Source organism: Myodes glareolus, chromosome 23, assembly GCF_982192425.1.
Source record: "Myodes glareolus chromosome 23, mMyoGla1.1, whole genome shotgun sequence".
NCBI lineage: Eukaryota > Metazoa > Chordata > Mammalia > Rodentia > Cricetidae > Myodes > Myodes glareolus.
In genome coordinates, this window is record NC_142048.1 from 28,788,464 (window position 1) to 28,807,603 (window position 19,140).

General features: G+C 42.4%; 1 protein-coding gene across 2 annotated transcripts in view; it reads left to right on the forward strand.

Annotated features, from left to right (window-relative positions):
• Fam149a (family with sequence similarity 149 member A) overlaps positions 1 to 18,232 on the forward strand; it is a 57,079-nt gene extending 38,847 nt beyond the window's left edge. The window contains exons 6-15 of one of the 2 annotated variants that reach the window (XM_087901049.1): positions 1,164 to 1,334; positions 2,745 to 2,935; positions 3,276 to 3,430; positions 5,773 to 5,885; positions 6,197 to 6,400; positions 11,089 to 11,209; positions 11,809 to 11,937; positions 12,024 to 12,102; positions 14,370 to 14,420; positions 15,669 to 18,232. In XM_087901049.1, coding sequence (XP_087757175.1) covers positions 1,164 to 1,334; positions 2,745 to 2,935; positions 3,276 to 3,430; positions 5,773 to 5,885; positions 6,197 to 6,400; positions 11,089 to 11,209; positions 11,809 to 11,937; positions 12,024 to 12,102; positions 14,370 to 14,420; positions 15,669 to 15,742 — 1,288 coding nt within the window. In that variant the 3' untranslated portion in view covers positions 15,743 to 18,232. The remainder of the gene's footprint in view (positions 1 to 1,163; positions 1,335 to 2,744; positions 2,936 to 3,275; positions 3,431 to 5,772; positions 5,886 to 6,196; positions 6,401 to 11,088; positions 11,210 to 11,808; positions 11,938 to 12,023; positions 12,103 to 14,369; positions 14,421 to 15,668) is intronic. The other variant, XM_087901050.1, reaches the window with a different exon arrangement.
• The last annotated feature ends 908 nt before the right edge of the window (positions 18,233 to 19,140 follow it).

Here is a 19,140-nt window from a genome sequence, read left to right on the forward strand (position 1 = left end):
TTGTGTGTGCATACATGCAAAACATACATGGATTAAACACACAAACACAGGGGAGTTAATGTCAGCGTTTGTTTCAAAGACCCTGAAAGGTAACCTCATGATGCGGGAGAATTGTCTGTATTCTGTCAATCATATTTTAATAAAACGCTGATTGGCCAGGCAGACAGTATAGGTGGGAAAACCAGACAGGAAGTAGAGGTGATGCAATGAGAACAGGAGAATTCTGGGAAGCAGGGAGGTTCCTCGCCACTCCTGCGCAGACCACCGAAGAGGCAACATGTAACTTGCCCAGCTGAGAAAGGTACGGAGCCATGTGCTAATGTAGATAAGGATAATGGGGTAACGTAAGTTATAAGAGTTAACAAGAAGCCTGACCTAATGGGCCAATCAGTTTATAACCTTATGGAGTCCTGTGTGTGATTTCTCTTTGGGATTTGCCGGCTGTGGGGTACTGGGCAGGACGGAAACCTCAACAAGCCGGCCCCTCATGTTACAACCTCATGCACAATCAAACCCCTCATTGTGACGGGTTCTAAGCTTCAAGGCACCAGTGGAAGAATAAGATTGTATTGTGTTGTCTTTCAGTAACTACCATATTCTGATGACTCCTGTTGATGCCGATGATGCTCGGGAGGCTGTGCTGTCACATCTCTTTATAACTGCAAAGAGAAGTAGCTACATATACTGGTTTAGGATCTTAAGAAGCCTTTAAATGTTTTTGTCATCTCTGGGGTTAAATGTTTTAGAAGAAAGCTGGATGTGGTGGTAGGTACCTGAAATTCCAGTGCTAGGGAGGTGGAGGCACGTGAATTCTTGGAGCTCACCCGCCAGGCAGCCTATCCTTCAAGGCAGGCTCCAGGCTAATGAGAGAACCTATATCAACATACACGGTGAATCTATCTTGAACCAAGACCCCAGATTGTCCTCTGGCTTCCACATTCAAACACACACACAGACACACACACACAGACACCCACATCTATTTGCCTAGACATGGAAACACATGCACCCACAGATTCAGAAAATGGTTTTGTCAAATGAAACACTTGGTGATGTTTCAGAGATTGTGTGCCTTTGAAGATAACTTACAAGTTTATCACTGTCGTGCAAGTGTTATATCCTTTTGTTTTACAAACTCTCACGTGGAGTGTTTTTGCTCCTAGGCTGTGTATCTCTGGCTCTCAGATAGTCCCCGAGGCGCTCTCAGCCTCTACCCTGACAGATTCTGATGGCACAGAGCTGACTGACCCCACATCATGCTCATCCCTGAAAGAAGAGGTGTACCACATGGATGGAAGCATTGAAGAATATTTTGCTTTTGACAGAAAACAGGAGTAAATTGAATTTTATTTGGCATACTTCATAGTATAATATCAATAGTATCAATTCACCATATGCTTTTAATATTTTGTGCATTTGTTACTTATGAAAGATTTCTGTTCTTTTGAAAGACATATATCAAAGATTTTAGATCATGGCAGGGAATGCAAATGCTAGAGCAGGGCATTACTTTCTTTTTGACACTGTGAGATGGAAAGCCAGGGTTTTGTCTAGCATGCTAGTGGCAGCGGCAGTGGCCAAGACATTGAACCTCATGCCTTGGGACTCAGGTTCCTTACACTTAGCTTGCTGGGAGATAGGGAAGAAGTTCCAATATTGATGCTAAATAAATATTTTATTTTAAGCAACAGTGACATAGCATCAAAATTTGCCTCATGATTGAAAAGCAATACATTAAAAAGTAACTGGGTACTGAAGAAGTCCTAACAAAAATAAGAAGTCACAGTGAGGGTCTTTGCTGACCACCATGGCTTTATAATAGAAACTGATAGGAAAGCTAAAAAATTCATCAGGAGAGAAATTAGATAGATACTCCTGAATTGTCAGTCTTTCTCAAGACAAATGGAGATGGGAACACAGCACAGCAGAATTGATGGCCCCCAAGAACAGCAGCTCGAAAAGAGGGTGTTGTAACACTAAGTGCCCGTGTTTAGAAATAAGGGGCCTGAGCTGATGAGAGGGCTCATTGGGTAAAGGGTTCACTGTGCAAATCTAATGAACTGAGCTTGATCCCTGGATCCTGTAGTGGAAGGAGAGAGCCTACCCCTGTTAAGCTGCCTTCTGACTTCCACAGAGATGCCATGGGACACATGCTGTGGCACACATGCCCACACAATGCACATTATAGAGTCAGACAGTAAGAAGACATAGCAATAAAGAGAGACCTTCAGTAAGCTAATTTCACACATGAAAAAATAGAAGAAGCCAAGCCTCCAGATAGTTAAGGAAATAACAAAGATCAGAGTAGAAATTAAAAAAAAAATCAATTTAAGAGAAAAAAATAAAATATCAGTGAATTTGTCATTTTTTGTTCTCTGTTTTGTTTTTCCCAGTTCTATTTACTTTCAGTTGACAAATTAAAATTGTGTATTTTAAAAATAACAATGGGATGTTTACAAGGAACATGTCATACAGGATAGATGGTGATAGATATATAGAAGTAGGTAGATAGGTAGATAGGCAAAAAGATAGATAGATAATACATAGATAGATGGATAGATAGATAGATAGATAGATAGAGAAATAGATAGATAGCTAATAGGTAGATAGATAATAGATAGACAGATAATAGATAGTTAAATAGATAGATGACAGGTAGATAGATGATAGATTAAAAACATGTAGATAATTACTTCATCCTTAACCATGGCTATTCTAGTAATGAGAGTGGGTTTCCTCCTTAGTGGAGATGAGCATCTGGAACAAAACCCAACACTCCGTGACAGGAAGTGGCATCGACACGGGCTTCCTCCCATCTCCCCTCACGACTGTATCAGAGATGCTGTGGCAGCAGAAGTGTTCGATCACGTTTGGATCAATGTGGTAGACATACTGGAAGGTCTCATTAGGAAAACCTGGGAATCAGCACTCGCAGGTACTTATTTACAGAATTTAGCCTCCTGGACCATCCCACTACAGCTCTCTCCCAACCTCGTGTTTGGGCTGGACCCACAACATGACTGAAACAAGAAGTGACCATTCTGCCTTCTACACAAGCAATCTCTGAGCACGTAAAAGAGACATCATTGTTCCCATTATATATCTTTGTCCCATTATATCATCTGTTTTTCTATCACCAATGCGATCATCACAGTCGCCGGTTGTCCACTGAGTCTTTGCCTCCACCGCAGGGCTGTTTAATCAATCAGCGTCTGTAGCGTAAACTCATGGTTACTCAGGACATACATCCCGTGTTGATTTTTCTGTTAACACAGGCGAAAGAAAGCATCAAGGAAAACCGAAAGCAGCAGAAAATAGGACTCCACACACACTTGTGTCTCGTCTCAGCACTGACGTTTCCAGCGTCCCCCCATCCCGAAGCTCTGAAACTCTCCACACGTCCTTGGCCTCCCACTTTAATCCACCCCAGGTACCGACAGCCTGTGTCTCTGCTCCTTCATTTCATGCCTTTGCATCTCTGTGTGAAGATCGCCATTTTCTTCAGTGTTTTCTCTCATGAACCTCACCCCTGCCTGTGTCTGAGGACACTGGAGAGCTCACATCACTGTTTGATGGTGCCTTAAACAGGAAAGAAATCACTTAAGACAGCAAAGGTTGCCCCAAAAGGGTAGTAAATAGCTTTTTGGTAAAGTATTTGTGTATTTGTTAATGAGATTACAATGTAATATGGTTGTTTCATGGTGTCTAAGAGAACCACAACATATTTTAGTGAACACCCAAGCTTTCTTTTGAGATATGGAACTGTTTTCTACATTTTAGGAGAGCAAAAAAAAATCAAAAACAGAATCTTTTTCCCTAAATATTTAGCTGTTACAAGTGATCCCCATCGCTTATACTAAAGTGACAAACATATCAATGACTATTCATAGAGTTCATGAATCCTCATTGTTTATGTTACATGTACCCCATATTTATACTATTTACAGTACATGTACCCTATTAGACATTCTGAGGAAGATAGATGGTTGAATGAAACTAGTCACTAACATTGAAGCAAAACTATAGCCCAGGGTCAGATACCAAACATTCTGTGAGGGACAGGGAAGGAAAGAAGAAAGCGGGGAAGGGAAGGAGGAAGGAAATTAAAGACTTGAGGAGAGAATTGTGTGTCTTGATTAGAGACGGAGGGTTGGGTTTTTTGGGGGTGACACCTGAGCAGGAATGTGAAGAGATAGGTGGGGTTTGGGTTAGGCTAGTTCAGACCCGGTAGAGTTGTGTGTCAGTGAAAACCGATGTGCTTGAGACCAGCACTTGGACTGTGAGCTTAAATGACAGAACTGGAAACCACAGGGCACTGAAGCAAACTCGGGGGGTTTGGAGTTAAGAGACGCGTGTGAGGTCTTGTTTCCAGTGTTAGCTCATCTACACATCAGTCTCTATATGTGTTGAGGATAAGGATATCCGGTCTAGGGGCTGGAGAGATGGCTCAGTGGTTAAGAGTATTACCTGCTCTTCCAAAGGTCCTGAGTTCAATTCCCAGCAACCACATGGTGGCTCACAACCATCTGTAATGAGGTCTGGTGCCCTCTTCTGGCCTGCAGGAATACACATAGACAGAATATTGTATACATAATAAATAAATAAATAAATAAATAAATAAATAAATAAAAGGATATCCGGTCTAAGAATTGTTCCCAGGCTCACAGGCTAGGAATATGAGAAAGCCCACTGCCCAGACCCTGGACACAAGCCCTAAACACAGGTCTCTATAGTTTCATCTTTATTTAGAGATGGGGTAGCAGGTGAGGCTAGAGACGATTGATTTGTCCATGGGATTTCTTCAGGGCACCAGGAAGTCTGAACATGATGCTTGACTGAGCCCATCTGTGTTGGGGAGCGGAGTAAAAGGATCCTGTGTAGTTTTTGCGCGTGAGCTACACACCCTAACCCCTCCCCTGCCATACACACATACTCATATACAAGAAGAAGTGGCACAGTTGCTTGTAAAGTGACCAAGGGTTTGTGCTTTACACTACGGTGCAAGTCTGGAGCCTGACATAACGTGAGACCCTTTCTTGCAAAACCTCATTGTCGTCTGTGCAGTTGGAAGATCTAATAATTAATGAAGTTAAGCCATTTAATTTACTAGTGTATCAAGTAGACACTTGGTATTGGCTTCTGTTATAATGACATACTATTTATTGATTCCACCTGATTGAATTGCTTTAAGTCATAAGTTTTATGGGGTTCAGAGAAAAAAATTTCATGTCTTTTACAAAGTTGTGTAAGCCTAAATGATTTGTTAAACTGAGAAAGAAAAAAAACCCAAAAACAAACAAACAAAGAACCAAAGCAACAGCAACAAAAAATAAATAAATAAAGAGGAGAAACAGGCATCTGGCTTGGAGTACATAAACTGAAACCCTTCTGAGACTGAACAGAAATAGGCCTGATTGGATTTTGTAGTTCGGTATGAAACTGTGTCTGCTCGTCTATCTCTGCTATCTAGCATAAGACCTTTATGATAACCCTTCTTTACCTTTCCTGTTTGGAAATAACTTTTGAAGTTGCTACTTGCTTGCTATTGCTTTTGGTCTCTGATACATTCAATATGATATCCCTTGCTTTGTTTCATAGCAATATGAATTTTATAAAGATGGTATCCATAGTTATATTTACTTATAAAATGCTACCACTGTTACGTTTTCCCTCTCCCTAGCTAATTGATGCCATTTGTTCTCTGCGGATTTCCAACAGGCATCCATTGACAAAATGGCCGGCTATTGATTAATGTTACTATTCTGTTTTCAGTTTTCTCAGCCCCATCGCTTTTCCAGCAACTTCTACAGTGACTTGAGTGGTGTAATGACGATTCAAGCCAAACCGCTTCAGCAGAGACCCACTTATTTTGCAGATAAAACACAGTAAGTATTAAGAAGGAATTACCGAGCATGCAAGGGCAGAAACAGATTATTCCAGTATCAGCCGCAAAATAATCTCTGTTGTGTATTAGTTTAGAAGAGACGAGGAAAGGGAATCATAGCTGTGAATTCTTCATCTCTTGGGTTCCATTATTAGATTACCAATCTTGCTCTTCCTGCTCTTTCTTCATTGACATAGCAATAGAAATGTTCCTTCCTCCAACATATTCTCCAGAGACTGTGTTCTGTTACTGTGTGTCTCCTGTCATCAGGAAACTTAGCTGTGAGTCCTTAACTAGACCTTTCTTCCCCAGGAATGAGCAGGATGACAAACCGTCTGGTGGAGGGATCGGTACATCTTCACGTCACCGACTGGGCCGCATCCCAGACTCTCGGGGCCCGCAGACTTCTGCCAAGAAAACACCAGTTCACAGGAGACTACCTTCAATTGCTTCAGACCCACAGAGACTGAGAACCCCCACGGTCTATAGTGATGAAATTCTGAGAGGAACCAAACTGTGAGTCTTGTTTCTTTTCTGGTAGACTGATGGCCACAAGGGCCAGGGGTGCTTGTCAGTCAGGGTAGATAAACTGGTCAATCTGGTAAAAGAGTCCTCAATCAGATTTTACACCGGTTTTCCTAAAAGAGTTCATTTGCTTGATTTTGTTCCACCTGTGTGGGTAGCTGTCTACTAGAGTAAAAGCCTATGCAAATGCCGGAAGCTCAGGCAACTAGGAAAATTAAACTGAGGGTGATTGAACTTGGATTAATTTAGAGATTTTGTAAAATTGATAATTAATGCTTCAAATTACAAAGCACTTTCCCCTCCCATCTTGGTTTGTTATTGTTTTTGTTAAGCTATATGTTTTTCTCTGCTCCCCTCCCTTCCACCTCCTTCTACCCTCTCCCATGATCCCCATGGGAGATCTTATCTTTTTCTACTTCCTTTGTAGATTAGATCCATGTATGTCTCCCTTAGGGTCTTCTTTGTTGTCTAGGTTCTCTGGGATTATGAATTGTAGACTTATTTTTCTTTGCTTTATGTCTAAAAGACACTTATGAGTGAGGACAAATTTTATTTGCCTTTCTGGGTCTGGGTTACCTCACTCAATATGATGTTTTCTAGATCCATCCTTTGCCTGCAAATATCAAGATGCCATTATTTTTTTTTCTGCTGTGTAGTACCCCATTGTGTAAATGTACCACATCTTCTTTATCCATTCTTCAGTCGAGGGGCATTTAGGTTGTTTGCAGGTTTTGGCTATGACAAATAATACTGTTGTGAATATAGTTGAGCACATGTCTTTGTAGTATAATTGAGCTTCCTTTAGGTATATACCCAACAGTGGTAATCCTGGGTCTTGAGGTAGGTTGTTTAATAATTTTCTGAGAAATTGCCATACTGAGTTCCAAAGCAGCTGTCCTAGTTTTCATTCCCACTAGTCTTGGAGGAGTGTTCCCTTTACCCCACATCCTCTCCAGCATAAGTTGTCATCAGTGTTTTTTATCTTGGCCATTCTTACAGGTGGAAGATGCTCCTGTGCCAATGCATTCAAGTGTACTTCCCACTTCCTCTTTTTATGGAAAGGTTTAGGTAAAATGATACGTGGTCATGCATTGGATACTAATGTTCCGGTCAATTACAGACCAAGCATATGACAGTGATCACTTATGATTACATTGACTCCTGGCATCAGAACTACTCGTTTAGGTCCACATTGTTTACACAATGACAGGCTGGCCTGAGGATGCCTTGCTCAAAGTATGCCCATCAGTCAGCTGCACTGGGGTTATATAAAATGTTTAAAAATGAATAAATAAAGGGTCAGGGTCTGGAGACATGTCCCAGTGGTTCAGAGTGGCTGCTCTTCCAGAGGACACAGGTTCCATCACCAGCACCTACATGGTAGCTCATTTACAGCTTACCCACTATGACTTCAGTCCCACGTGATCTCACTCCATGTTCTGACCTCCAAGGGCACTGCCTGCATGCAATACACTGACATACAAGCAGACAAACACCCATACTTGTAAAATTAAAAAAAAAAACCTCGTTTTTAAAAAGGTTAAAAGCAGCGTTTTTCACTTCTTTAGAACAAAAAACTTTCACTTAGGAAGTAACATTCGAGGCAAATGGGCAAGCTCTGTCTTTCCTCCTTCATCACAGAATTCCAAGGATCGTCCTTTTGACTGCTTACTTGTCAGGAAATATCTTAACAATAACAGTTGTTAGTCTATTATTATTGCTTTTAATCAACGTCCAGGTAAACTGTCATTATTCTGTACTATAAACCTATATGTATGTTCAGATCAAATACGAGGAAACAGGCTGAAAGAAGTTGAAACCATCTTTCCTGCCAAAAGTCAAGGTGCTCGGAGGCACAGCTGGGTCAATCAGTTGCTGAACTTTTCAGGAAACATCCACGGCATCTTTCTTTCTTCGTTCCTTTTCTGTCGCTGTGAAGCATTGCCACAACCAAGGCCACTTATAAAAGAAAGCATTTATTAGGGTTCATGGCTCCAGAGGGTTAGAGACCATAATCATCACGGCAGGAAGAATGGCAGCAGCCAGGCAGGCAGGCATGGAGCTGGAGCAGGGGCAGAGAGCGCACATGTGATCCATAAGTGCAGCAGGAGACAGAGAAGTTGATGGAGCTAACTAGGAATGCCGTGGCCTTTCGAAACCTCAGAGCTCACCCCTAGCGACACACCTCCTCCAGCAAGGCCACTCCGACTAATCATCCCCAAGCAATTCCACCAACTGGGGACCAAGTGGTCACAAATGTGAGTCTGTGGGCATTTTCGTTTAACCCACTGCAAGCACCGCTTTCAGCTTCTCTGGTGTCGGCTTGAGGCAATTTGGGTCTGTTGGCTGTATTGATTTACTTAAGCTACATCCACCCTCCACCTCCTTTCTCAGAATGATCACCTCCTATGCTTTCTCTATACCATGCCGATGTCAGAAGCACACTGTCAGCTCCAGTCTTCCTCCAGTCTAAGATCCACCCTCTGACTTTCACCCAAACCCACTTCTCTTTCCTACGGAAATAAGTCTAGACTCTTTCATTATATGATCTCTCTCCTTTGACCTCTCTCTCGATATGGGTGCTTCTAGTGATATTCTTTCTGGTGTCTCTAATGAGTCCTTTTAAATGATTAATTTCCCTTCATTGCCCCCCTATGGAATATAAATGCCACAGATACGCTGAATGTCTACATGTCCTGCAGTGTTTTGTGTGTAAGAGTCCAGGTTTTGCCCACTTTGGGGAGACATCTCCCTTTGACTACATGTAATTATTTACCTCTCTCTTCCTTCATTGTGTTTTGGAACCTCTTCACCCATAAGCATCCAGGCTTGCATCCTCTTACTGCCAATACTTTGTATCTATCAGAGTTTTCTATTTCTTTTCTTTATCACTGTTGTTTGAGGAATAGAATCCAGGGACTCATTCAAAATCCCTATCACTAATCCATATCCTGAGCCCCGGTCTTCCCCGTCTATTGAACCGCTACCCACCCACACTTTGTAAAAGTACCAAACATTGTTGAATATAGCAGCAACATCAAAAATATGAATAGAGAGACTGGAGAGATGGCTCAGCAGCTAAGAGCGCTTGCTGCTCTCCCAGAAGATTGGAGATCGGACTCCAGCCCCCAAGTTGGGCAGCTCACATGCTCCTGTATCACAAGCTCCGGGAGATCTGACACCTTCATCTGGTCCCTCTCACGCACATGTGGCAGACACACAAACAAACACTAATAAAAATAAATCTTTAAAAAAGTATACAAATCAAGTACCACTTGAATTATAGCTATTGGCAAATTTCCTATCGATTTTAGGCAGGCTCTTACTTTTTCCTCTCTATTCTTTTTCCTCTACACTACAATTATCCATCATATAAATCATCACTTTATCAATATAATTTTTATCCAACCTTATAATATTTGTATTTCCCACACCACAAATTTTTGAAAGAGTGATTTTAATGACCAAAAATTAGTCATGTGGCTATATGGTTATTCAATAAGCATCTGCTATTGGTGAAATTTCCCGTTTGTTGTTTATATTATCACTGTGAGGTAGAGTGAACATATTTTGTGTCACTCTTAGTAAGAACATCTTTAAATTGCTTCCTAGTGGAATTGCCTAGAAGCCTAACTATCAGGTCAAAGGCTCTGAATAGTTATAATAGTCATATTTTGCCAGGATGCTTCTTAGAATGGCTGTGACTGTTTATAGTTCCACTAACTGGACAGTCACCTGCTTATAGCTCCACCTCTCTCTCAGTAGCCTCAACTGGTCAAAAATTTACTATATTATAAGGTTCATAATTTTATTACTAGTGAGTAAATTAATTCAAGTTGTTTCTAATATATATATATATTATTATATATATATATATATATATATATATATATAGAGAGAGAGAGAGAGAGAGAGAGAGAGAGAGAGAGAGAAAGAGAAAAGAATGGCAGAATTTTGAATACTGGTGTCTGATAGGGATACTCTCCTGTCATTACTATTTTAATTAGGATATCTTTTTCTCAAACTACAAAAAAATAAACTTTGCAGTCGTATGTGAAATTCAAAAGTATCTAATTAACATCACAAAATTAAATCAATGAAGAATGCACAAAATGGGTCTTGGTTCTTCCTGGTGGCTGTCGTTCTTCTGACGAACGTTTGCTCACTATTTCCACGTCGCATTTTAGCGTCTTCACCAAGCTTAACAGTTGTCCTCACTTAATCTCTGTGCTTTTATAATTAATTGTATTCTTCACTGATTGTTCCACTCCACACATCTCTCTTATTAATAGATTACTATTCAGGATTGATATGAATAGACTCATATCCAGGATCTATACCGCAGCACCTTATTATATGTTGGATCATGCTGCCGGGTTGCGTGCCTCTCACCTGCATTGTCATTAGCTTGTCAGATCCTCCGGGAGGCTCTCTCCTGGACACGGAGAGTCTGCACACTTTCTAGCATGGCAGTGCACTCAGTAGATGCAGCCCAACATGCACTGCTGAACATGGTCAACGTGAGTGGCATTGCTTGCCCTGGCTTCATGTTTCTCTGCCTGAAATGCAGCTTGCAGTCCTAAGCACTGTTATTGGAAGCAGCTGCCATCATTAGCACCGACTGTCGCCTTCTCTTCTGTGTCCTCTGGTGTTCACCTGTATGCTGCTGTGTTTTACAGGCAAACTGGCCTTGACCACCTGCCCTCCTCAGCAGTTCCAACCTCCCGGAACCGGTTACCCCCGATAGGCTCCGAGGCAGGGGAGCAGAATACAGGAGCTTCCGGATCCCGCCCTGTTTCTGTAAGATGAGTTCTACTATAATTGCAGCTATTTAGACAGTCTGTGGGAAAGCAATCTTGGCACTCAGGGAAGTCAGTCCGACTGAATGTGATCTAGTTAGCTGTGTTGAACATGCCTTCATCATCTGCTTCTAGAGACTGAATTGTGGGGGTCGCTCCACGCCACGGGGTCAGCATCACCACCCACCTCCCACGAGTTCTATACTGTCCTAGGGGTTGAAACACAGACGCACACACACAGACAGAGTTTTCAAGTCATCCTCAAGAAGAGAATGCCCAATTTATTTAGCTTAATCTGGGGTTAATATACCCTTTTGCCCCAGTAAAGAAAAACTCCTCCCACCCAGAGGGGGCTGGGGAAACTTCTCCACAGGCAGGTGGTCGAGGATGCAAGGCAGTGTCAGACAGGGTAGATGGACCTGGGCGCCTGGGCTCTTCCAGGCAGGCTGAGAGATTACCATTTTAAAGTGATATGGAACCCTAGGCTATTATACCAGGCTAGAGCAGAAGCAAGCACGGAACTTAGCAGGAAGCTTAGCTGGTTAGCGTAAACATTTCTTTGTGTTTGTTCTTTTAAAGAACATATTATCTTCCATTCAGTACAGGGGAAGGCATCCACAAAACCGTGTGCTCAGTGCAATGCCTGAGAGCGTCGAACGGTCACCCCTTCGAGAAAGAACCATTGTCCTGGAACAACTTTCAAGGCCCAGTACCACACATACATTCCGGGTAGGTTCTGTGTTGTCTCTGATTTCAACTTTAAATAAAAACTGAAAACAGTACAGCTCACCCCATTTTTCTTTTTCTCCTCACAGTCAGACACACCAAGAAAAGGCTCCCTGACTCCCATGGAATTTGTTACTCACACTTGGACAGGTCAGAGTATTTTGACAGGTAGGCGTCTTTCCCACGTAAAGACAATGGTATACGGTGGGTGTGGTGGCATACGTCGGCCATCTCAGTGATCAAGAGGCTGAGGGAGGGGGTTGGAAAGATGGAGGTCACTCTGGGCTACATAGTGAGGGTGTCAAAGAAAAAGAGGGTGAGGAGAGAGAGGGAGAGAGAACAAACAGTGGTGCTATTTAAAGATGTCAGAAAATGAAATTGAAGATTATCTACCTACCTCAGTGTCGCTGCTTTGACCACGTAGGAAGGACGAGCAGATGCATGTGGTCCATGGTTGGCTCGATCTCAGACACTACACCAAATCATCACCTACCTACCAGCTGCTGAGTGCCAAGTGGCAATGAGACATATGTTTTTAATTAACCGGGACCTCACTCTCCTAGAACAAAGACTGCCTTTGGAGGGGTTGCAGTCTCATTCTCCTATTGTGTTTTCATTGCTTCTAAATTAAACCCTTATTCTGGATCCTCCCTGGAAATCTAAAGTGACAGTGCTTGAAAAAAAATTAATAGAAGCTTATTAAACGTTTTGTAGTAGAGGGTTTTACATAAAAGTACTTATTCTGGGCCTAGTGTGCTAGTGGCCGAGGAGGGTTCTAGTGGGGATAGCACCAGTGATGTTTTGATTTTTAAAGTGTTATCCTATTTCTGTCCATGGAGGAAGTATAGCGTGTGATGCACAGATCTGTAAGCTCAGGCACGTCCCAACCTCTCTGGGTGAGGTCTCTGTTTACTTCACGAAACGGGAAATAATAGTTGCTAGACATGCCCTGTTTGCTCAGAATTATAAACCATTTGTGTTAGGGAAAACTGAAATGTGAAGGAAATTTATTGTTTGAAAAGAAACTTTTAATAAGTTATCATTCTAAAATTAAATTAGGGTAGCGTTGTATTAACACATTTAATACTGCTTTGGATCAGCCTTCCTTACGTCACAGATTTCAGAATTTTTGTTAGTTAGGGGACAAACCCAGAGTTCTTTGTGCGTAAGACAGAGGCTATCACTTATCTATACCCTGAAGCTTGCTTTTGAGAAAGTCATGCTATGTAGCCCAGGCTAGTCTTGAATTTTTACGAACCTCCTGTCTCATCCTTCCTGATGCCATGAGCACAGGTACACTGTGCCCATAGATGTGTTAGATCCTTAAACTTATGGTGTTCTGTTGTTTAATAGCTTTTTATTCTCCCTGGTAGTATTCATTGACATCAGTAGTGATGAAAGCACTTATGCACTTAAGGGCGGCCATGTTTCATGATGTGTGTGTGTGTGTGTGTGTGTGTGTGTTTGTGCATGTGTGTATGTGTGTGAGTGTGTATGTGTGAGTGTGTATGTGTGAGTGTACATGTGTGTATGTGTGTCTGAGTGTGTATGTGTGTGAGTGTGTATGTGTGCATGTGTGAGTGTACATGTGTGTATGTGTGTCTGAGTGTGTATGTGTGTGAGTGTGTATGTGTGTATGTGTGAGTGTACATGTGTGTATGTGTGTCTGAGTGTGTATGTGTGAGTGTACATGTGTGTATGTGTGTCTGAGTGTGTATGTGTCTGAGTGTGTATGTGTGTATGTGTGAATGTACATGTGTGTATGTGTGTCTGAGTGTGCATGTCTGTGAGTGTGTGTGTGTGGTACATGTGCAGGCTGTCAGTTATTCTCCTCAATCACCCCTTCATTCATTTTTTTAAGCCTTGGCTGGAACTTGCTGTGTAGACCAGGCTGGTCTCAGACTTGCAGAGATCTATGAACCTCTGCCTCCCAAGTTCTGAGATTAAAGGTTTTTACCGCCACACCCAGTTCCATCTTACTTTTTGAGATAGGTCTTTTGCTAAACTTGGAGCTCGCCAATCAGCAAGAGTGGCTGACCGCCAAGCCCCATCTTTCTCTACTTTCCCAGATCTGGGGTTACAGGCATGTGTCGCTATGTCTGGAATTTTCTGCTTGTAATGGAATCCAAACTCGGATCCTAATGTTAGCTGAGGAGCCCTATGGTTACTGCTTTTAACATAATTTGGATGGTGTGGGGGGAAGTAGTTCTCCATGTTTAAGATTAAATAATGATGTATCAAGGACATAGTGTGTGTCAGGAATAAAGGCTGGTATCAAGCATCGAGCATAGGTCGGGGGACAGAGTGTTTACTGGCTTGTGGTATGCGCTTGGCTCCAACACTAGCGGGGAACAAAAGAAATCAAGATGGATAAGATGGCTCAAAGGGTATGTGCTTCTTTCTAAGCAAGCCAGATGATTTGAGTATAATTCCAGGAATTCATGGTGAAAGGAGAGAATCAATTCCCAAGTTGTCCCCTGGCCTCTGTAAGTCTACTGTGGTACATGCAAGGACACATACCTCTCTCTCTCTCTCTCTCTCTCTCTCTCTCTCTCTCTCTCTCTCACACACACACACACCTACACCTACCCCCCCCCCAGTCTCATTATGCAGTCCTGGCTATGTCACTATGTAGACATGGCTAGTCTACATAGTCCATGTCACTATGTAGACATGGCTAGCCTCAGACTCATAGAGATCCACCTCTCTCTGCCTCCTAAGTACTAGAGTCAATCACACTTAACAACAACAGAAAACAACCCAATTTTTAATTGAACATATTTTAGCCCGTGTTTTAAGAAGCAGTTAGTCTAATGGGGAAGACGGAAAAGGCCATGAGAGAGATGAGCAGGATTGCCTCTCTCAATAGTCCCAGGTAAGAGTCCCAGGAAGATGGACATCACCTGGGGCATGAGAGGAGCATGAAGGCTGGCCATGCCATTGAGCAGATGGTGCTAGTCCTGGTGGTGAGGAAGACAGGACTGAGAGGATCTGCTGAGCTCTCTTTGGAGGTGACCTCTGCACCTTGTGCAGTTGACATGTCTCCTCGGTTGTTAGGTACAGAGAGGTTGAGATGAAGGGAGAACTGGGCTCTGGGTTGGCTTTAAATACGAACACCTAATCTTTCAAACATTAGGTCAGCATATTCTCTTATTGATGTTTAGGGTAATTATTATGATTGGCACTTAGAGGTTTTCGGCATTTTCACAGATGTACCCAAAGGTTCCTCGGGACCATGTTCCTGTACTTCTAAGGGTTTCTTTTCTTTTTGTCTGGCAAGCAGGCATGTGACTTGCTCTTTTTCCAGAACACAGAGCACCAGGAACTACTGTCTTAGCTTTCTGTTTGATCTGTGGTAAGAAAAGAAAATAGAGATGATTGTCTCCAATAATGGGGGCGTTTCTTTCATGATTGGCTCCGTGGTTCAGAGATACCTTCATTCTCATCATCCTGGGCCTTAGACAGACTTCTGCAGAGAAGGTTTTGTAAATCCTTCAGCTGTGGGAGAATGCATCCCAGGTCCTGGGTTTTGCTGCAGGGTGGGGTGGGGAATTCCTTCTCTTTATTCAAGATTCTACACGATGGTGTTTGCACGTAACTACTTTGTAGTTTATGTGAATTTGACATTAGATACAATGTTTTTATTGCTCAAAATATGTTCCACATGGAGCAGACAGAATAATCTCAGGAGGCTGAATTTTAATCTTTTAAGGCCCGTGTGTCTTGTGTTTCAGGTTCTCAGTATCTACCTAAATCTTATCAGAGGACAACTCTGACTGCAAGAAAGAGGTTCCCAGTGGCATCATGATATCACTGCTCCGGAATTATGGACTTGCTAGAATGTGTGAAGCCTTGGCCACATCATTTGTCACTGGAAAAGTCTAGGAACAAGTATTACCTGGTGCATCTACTCACCTCTCTGTCCGACAGCCAGAGATGGTAGGGAACCGGAGAGAAACACAAGCGAATAAGTAACTTGGTTGTGAACACTTGGTTTTGTACAGAGAGTAAAAGGTGAGCTCCCTAAGCCCGATGGGAAGCTTGCCTGAGGCTCCTTGGGCTCCAGAGCTCTGCTCAGAAGACCCTAGTTTGTCCCCGGATTCCCTTTCTTCATCGCTTGTACTTACAGCTGGTGTTCACACGAAGATCATGTGGGTGCGTTCTGTAAGAATATGCCATTGTGTAACATCTTGGTCTCATTCTCTTTGTGATGCTGTCAAAACTAAATAGCAGTCATATTTGAGACTATTTGTCCATTTGAAAAAATAGTCTGGTTCTCCTGCTCATCATTCTGACTTTAAAAATAATTACTGCATATGCAATGTATGAAGTGATGGGTTTCGTGATTGGCAAGATTTCTCGCAACTTTGTTACCACGTGATACTTTGTTACCACGTGATTAGTTGCGAGTAGTTGAGAAACGTCTTGCAAGTCAATTGTGTTAAAACACTATGGTAAACTAGTTTTCTGAGTCAAATTTAGAGGGTGCATTTAAAAGTATCCCTTATTTAAAGCTGAATATAAGCGAAATCAAAATCGTTTGCACACAGTCCTGACATTAATGTTTCCATTGGCGTGTTTGACACCTGGGCTGGGGGAATTGGGGCAGCAGCATCCTTGCTTCCTTCCAGCCTAGCCTTTGCTCTGCCGTCACCTCTTCAACAGAGCCTCCCTGAGCCCTTGCTGAAAGCAGCAGTTCCCCCACCCACTGCCCATTCCCCACTTTGTAGTCTTCACACCATATGTCTGTCCCTCTTGACTACTGGCAAGGCCCCTTTCTGGTATCTAATCCTGGCTCATTTTCATATACGCGCATTCCAAATCAGCATAATCTCTTTTTAAATTAGATATTTACACTGCATCCACATAAATCTCTCTACCTAAAATAAACCTTACATGCATACACATGTATGCATATACCATGCAACCATGATAAATGGTTTCAGCACATTGGCTGTAAGAAGCGGGGACCATTGTCTACTTAGAGATGTTTGGAAGCTGGCCCATCTGTGTAGAGCTGGATCTGCTCTTTACATCGAATGGCCAAGCAGAAGTGACTTCGGTGTCCCCTTCACTCCCTCACTTATTTACTGCAGCAGGAGAGAGAACGAACACCGGTCAAGTGTCTATATTGAGCCTTCCTTTCGGATGGGCACGCTGAGCGCCACCTCCTCCGCCGAGGGAGTGTGCCGGACATTCAGTTTCTCACTGCAAACAGACAAAAGCATTTCAAGAATTATGTGACCCATTTCTCACCGTAAGCTCTGGAGGCTCTTTGGAGAAAATATCAGTCTTAATGCAACCGTTCTTTACACAGAGGGGTTTCTGGACGGATGAGTGGCTGGAGTCCTGCCCTCCAGGCTCCTGGCTGGCTGCTCTGTGCTCCATCATTGCCGGTAGGGAAACCATCCACTCTGCTCTCTCACCGTCCACTTCCTGTGAATTCCTCGATGCCATCCAACCGTTTCTCCCTCAGCCCAAGGTTTACAAAGGGAGGTAGCTAATAGGGCATCTAATAAGATGACGAGTCTGAGATAAATTACTATCTTAGAGCCATGGAAGCCATTGAATAGTGCCCCCCCCCCACCAGTGTTTGTCTTCAGAGGTTTGAAGTTGGAAATGTATTATCTATATCAGCAAGGACAAAGAGAACCAGGGACAGCTTTTATCTTCCAGGCGTTTAATTGAGGAGCAAAGGCACTGCTAGAGGGTGTCTAGACTCAGCGGCCTTACAGATTCTAAGAGCAACCTTCTCCTGGAACTTATTTCATGCCTGTGTTAAGGGTATTTTGTTTATGGGTGAAATGAGATTTGTAAGTTAGTAAATGATGCTTGTGTGAGGACGGTACTGTTCAGACTGCAAAGGAAAAGTCAGGGGAGAGCTTCTACAAAATTCTTCTTCCCTAAGTGAGTCTTAACTTAAGCTCTCTCTGATAAAAATTGAAAACAGGATATCACTCCTGAGGAAAAAAATTTCAAAGACGGGTTAGTGACTCCATGAATTAAAATACCTTTAATTTATTCCAAACCAAAGAAAGGGTGAAAGAATTTAAAAATAAGTCAAGAAATTATACTATTCTGTGGAAAACGGCTAGATTAATAAAGAATATAAAAGGAGCACGGATCTTTATGTTTGTGTTACTCTGAACTAGGATGAAGTTTCGTTACTAATTGCGAGGTTCACTTTTAACGCCATAAGTCATTTCAGTATATTTTTATTATCATTGCTTTCTTATAATGATGGATGATTGTTCAGTAATTTTAATCATTTAATTTTTAATAAAATGTAAAATGTTAAGAGTTCTCAGAATTTCATTGGATTTGTATAAACATCCTTACATTCCCAGTTTTATGAGTTCTGTAACTATCTTTGCAGTTTCTAACACACAGACATTTGCGCTCTCTCTCTCTCTCTCTCTCTCTCTCTCTCTCTCTCTTTCGAGTTAGAGTCTCAAGGAATCCCAGGCCATCTTCAGATTTTCTATGCAGATGACAGTGGCTCTGAACTCTTGATCCACGGATCTGATCTTCATGGCCAAAGTACCAGACCTAGGGTTGTGTGCCACTACACCCAGATTATTTAATTATTTCTAAGCAGACAGTCAATTTTTCCCAGAAATTTTAAAATATACAGATAAGTAGGCAGTGAGAGAGTGAGCAAGAGCAGGGGAGCGAGCATGGGAGAGAGCCTGAGAACGAGAGATTTGTGGAAGTTTCTTTCATAAAAAATACTCCAAATAAAATTTTGTTTTAGAAGGTGACCCTTCTATGTTGTTCTCATCAGAAATACATTATTTTTTCAAACATGAAACATTTTGGCTAAATGCTTTTCTTACTGGGCCGAATTAAGACAAAGGTTTTGCTCTCAGGGAATTTAGATTCTAGGGGGAAAGATAAGCAAGCAATAGACAAGTTGAATAGAAATGTAGGGCCAGCCAGTGATCAGCAGCACAAAGAAACAGGCAAGAGAAGGCGGCCGAGCACACAGTTCCATGTGGCGCAACCATCCAAGGCTGTACTTCTGAGGTCGTACAGTCAAAGGCCCAGAGATGAGAAAAATCAAGCATGGGAATATACATGAGAAGTCCAGAGTGAGATTTAACACACAGGATGAACACTGGCAGTACTCGAGGAGCAGCAGAGAGGCAAGGAGAAAATGGAGCAGTCATGGTAGAGGATGGCTCAGAAGATGGCATCAGGGAGGTG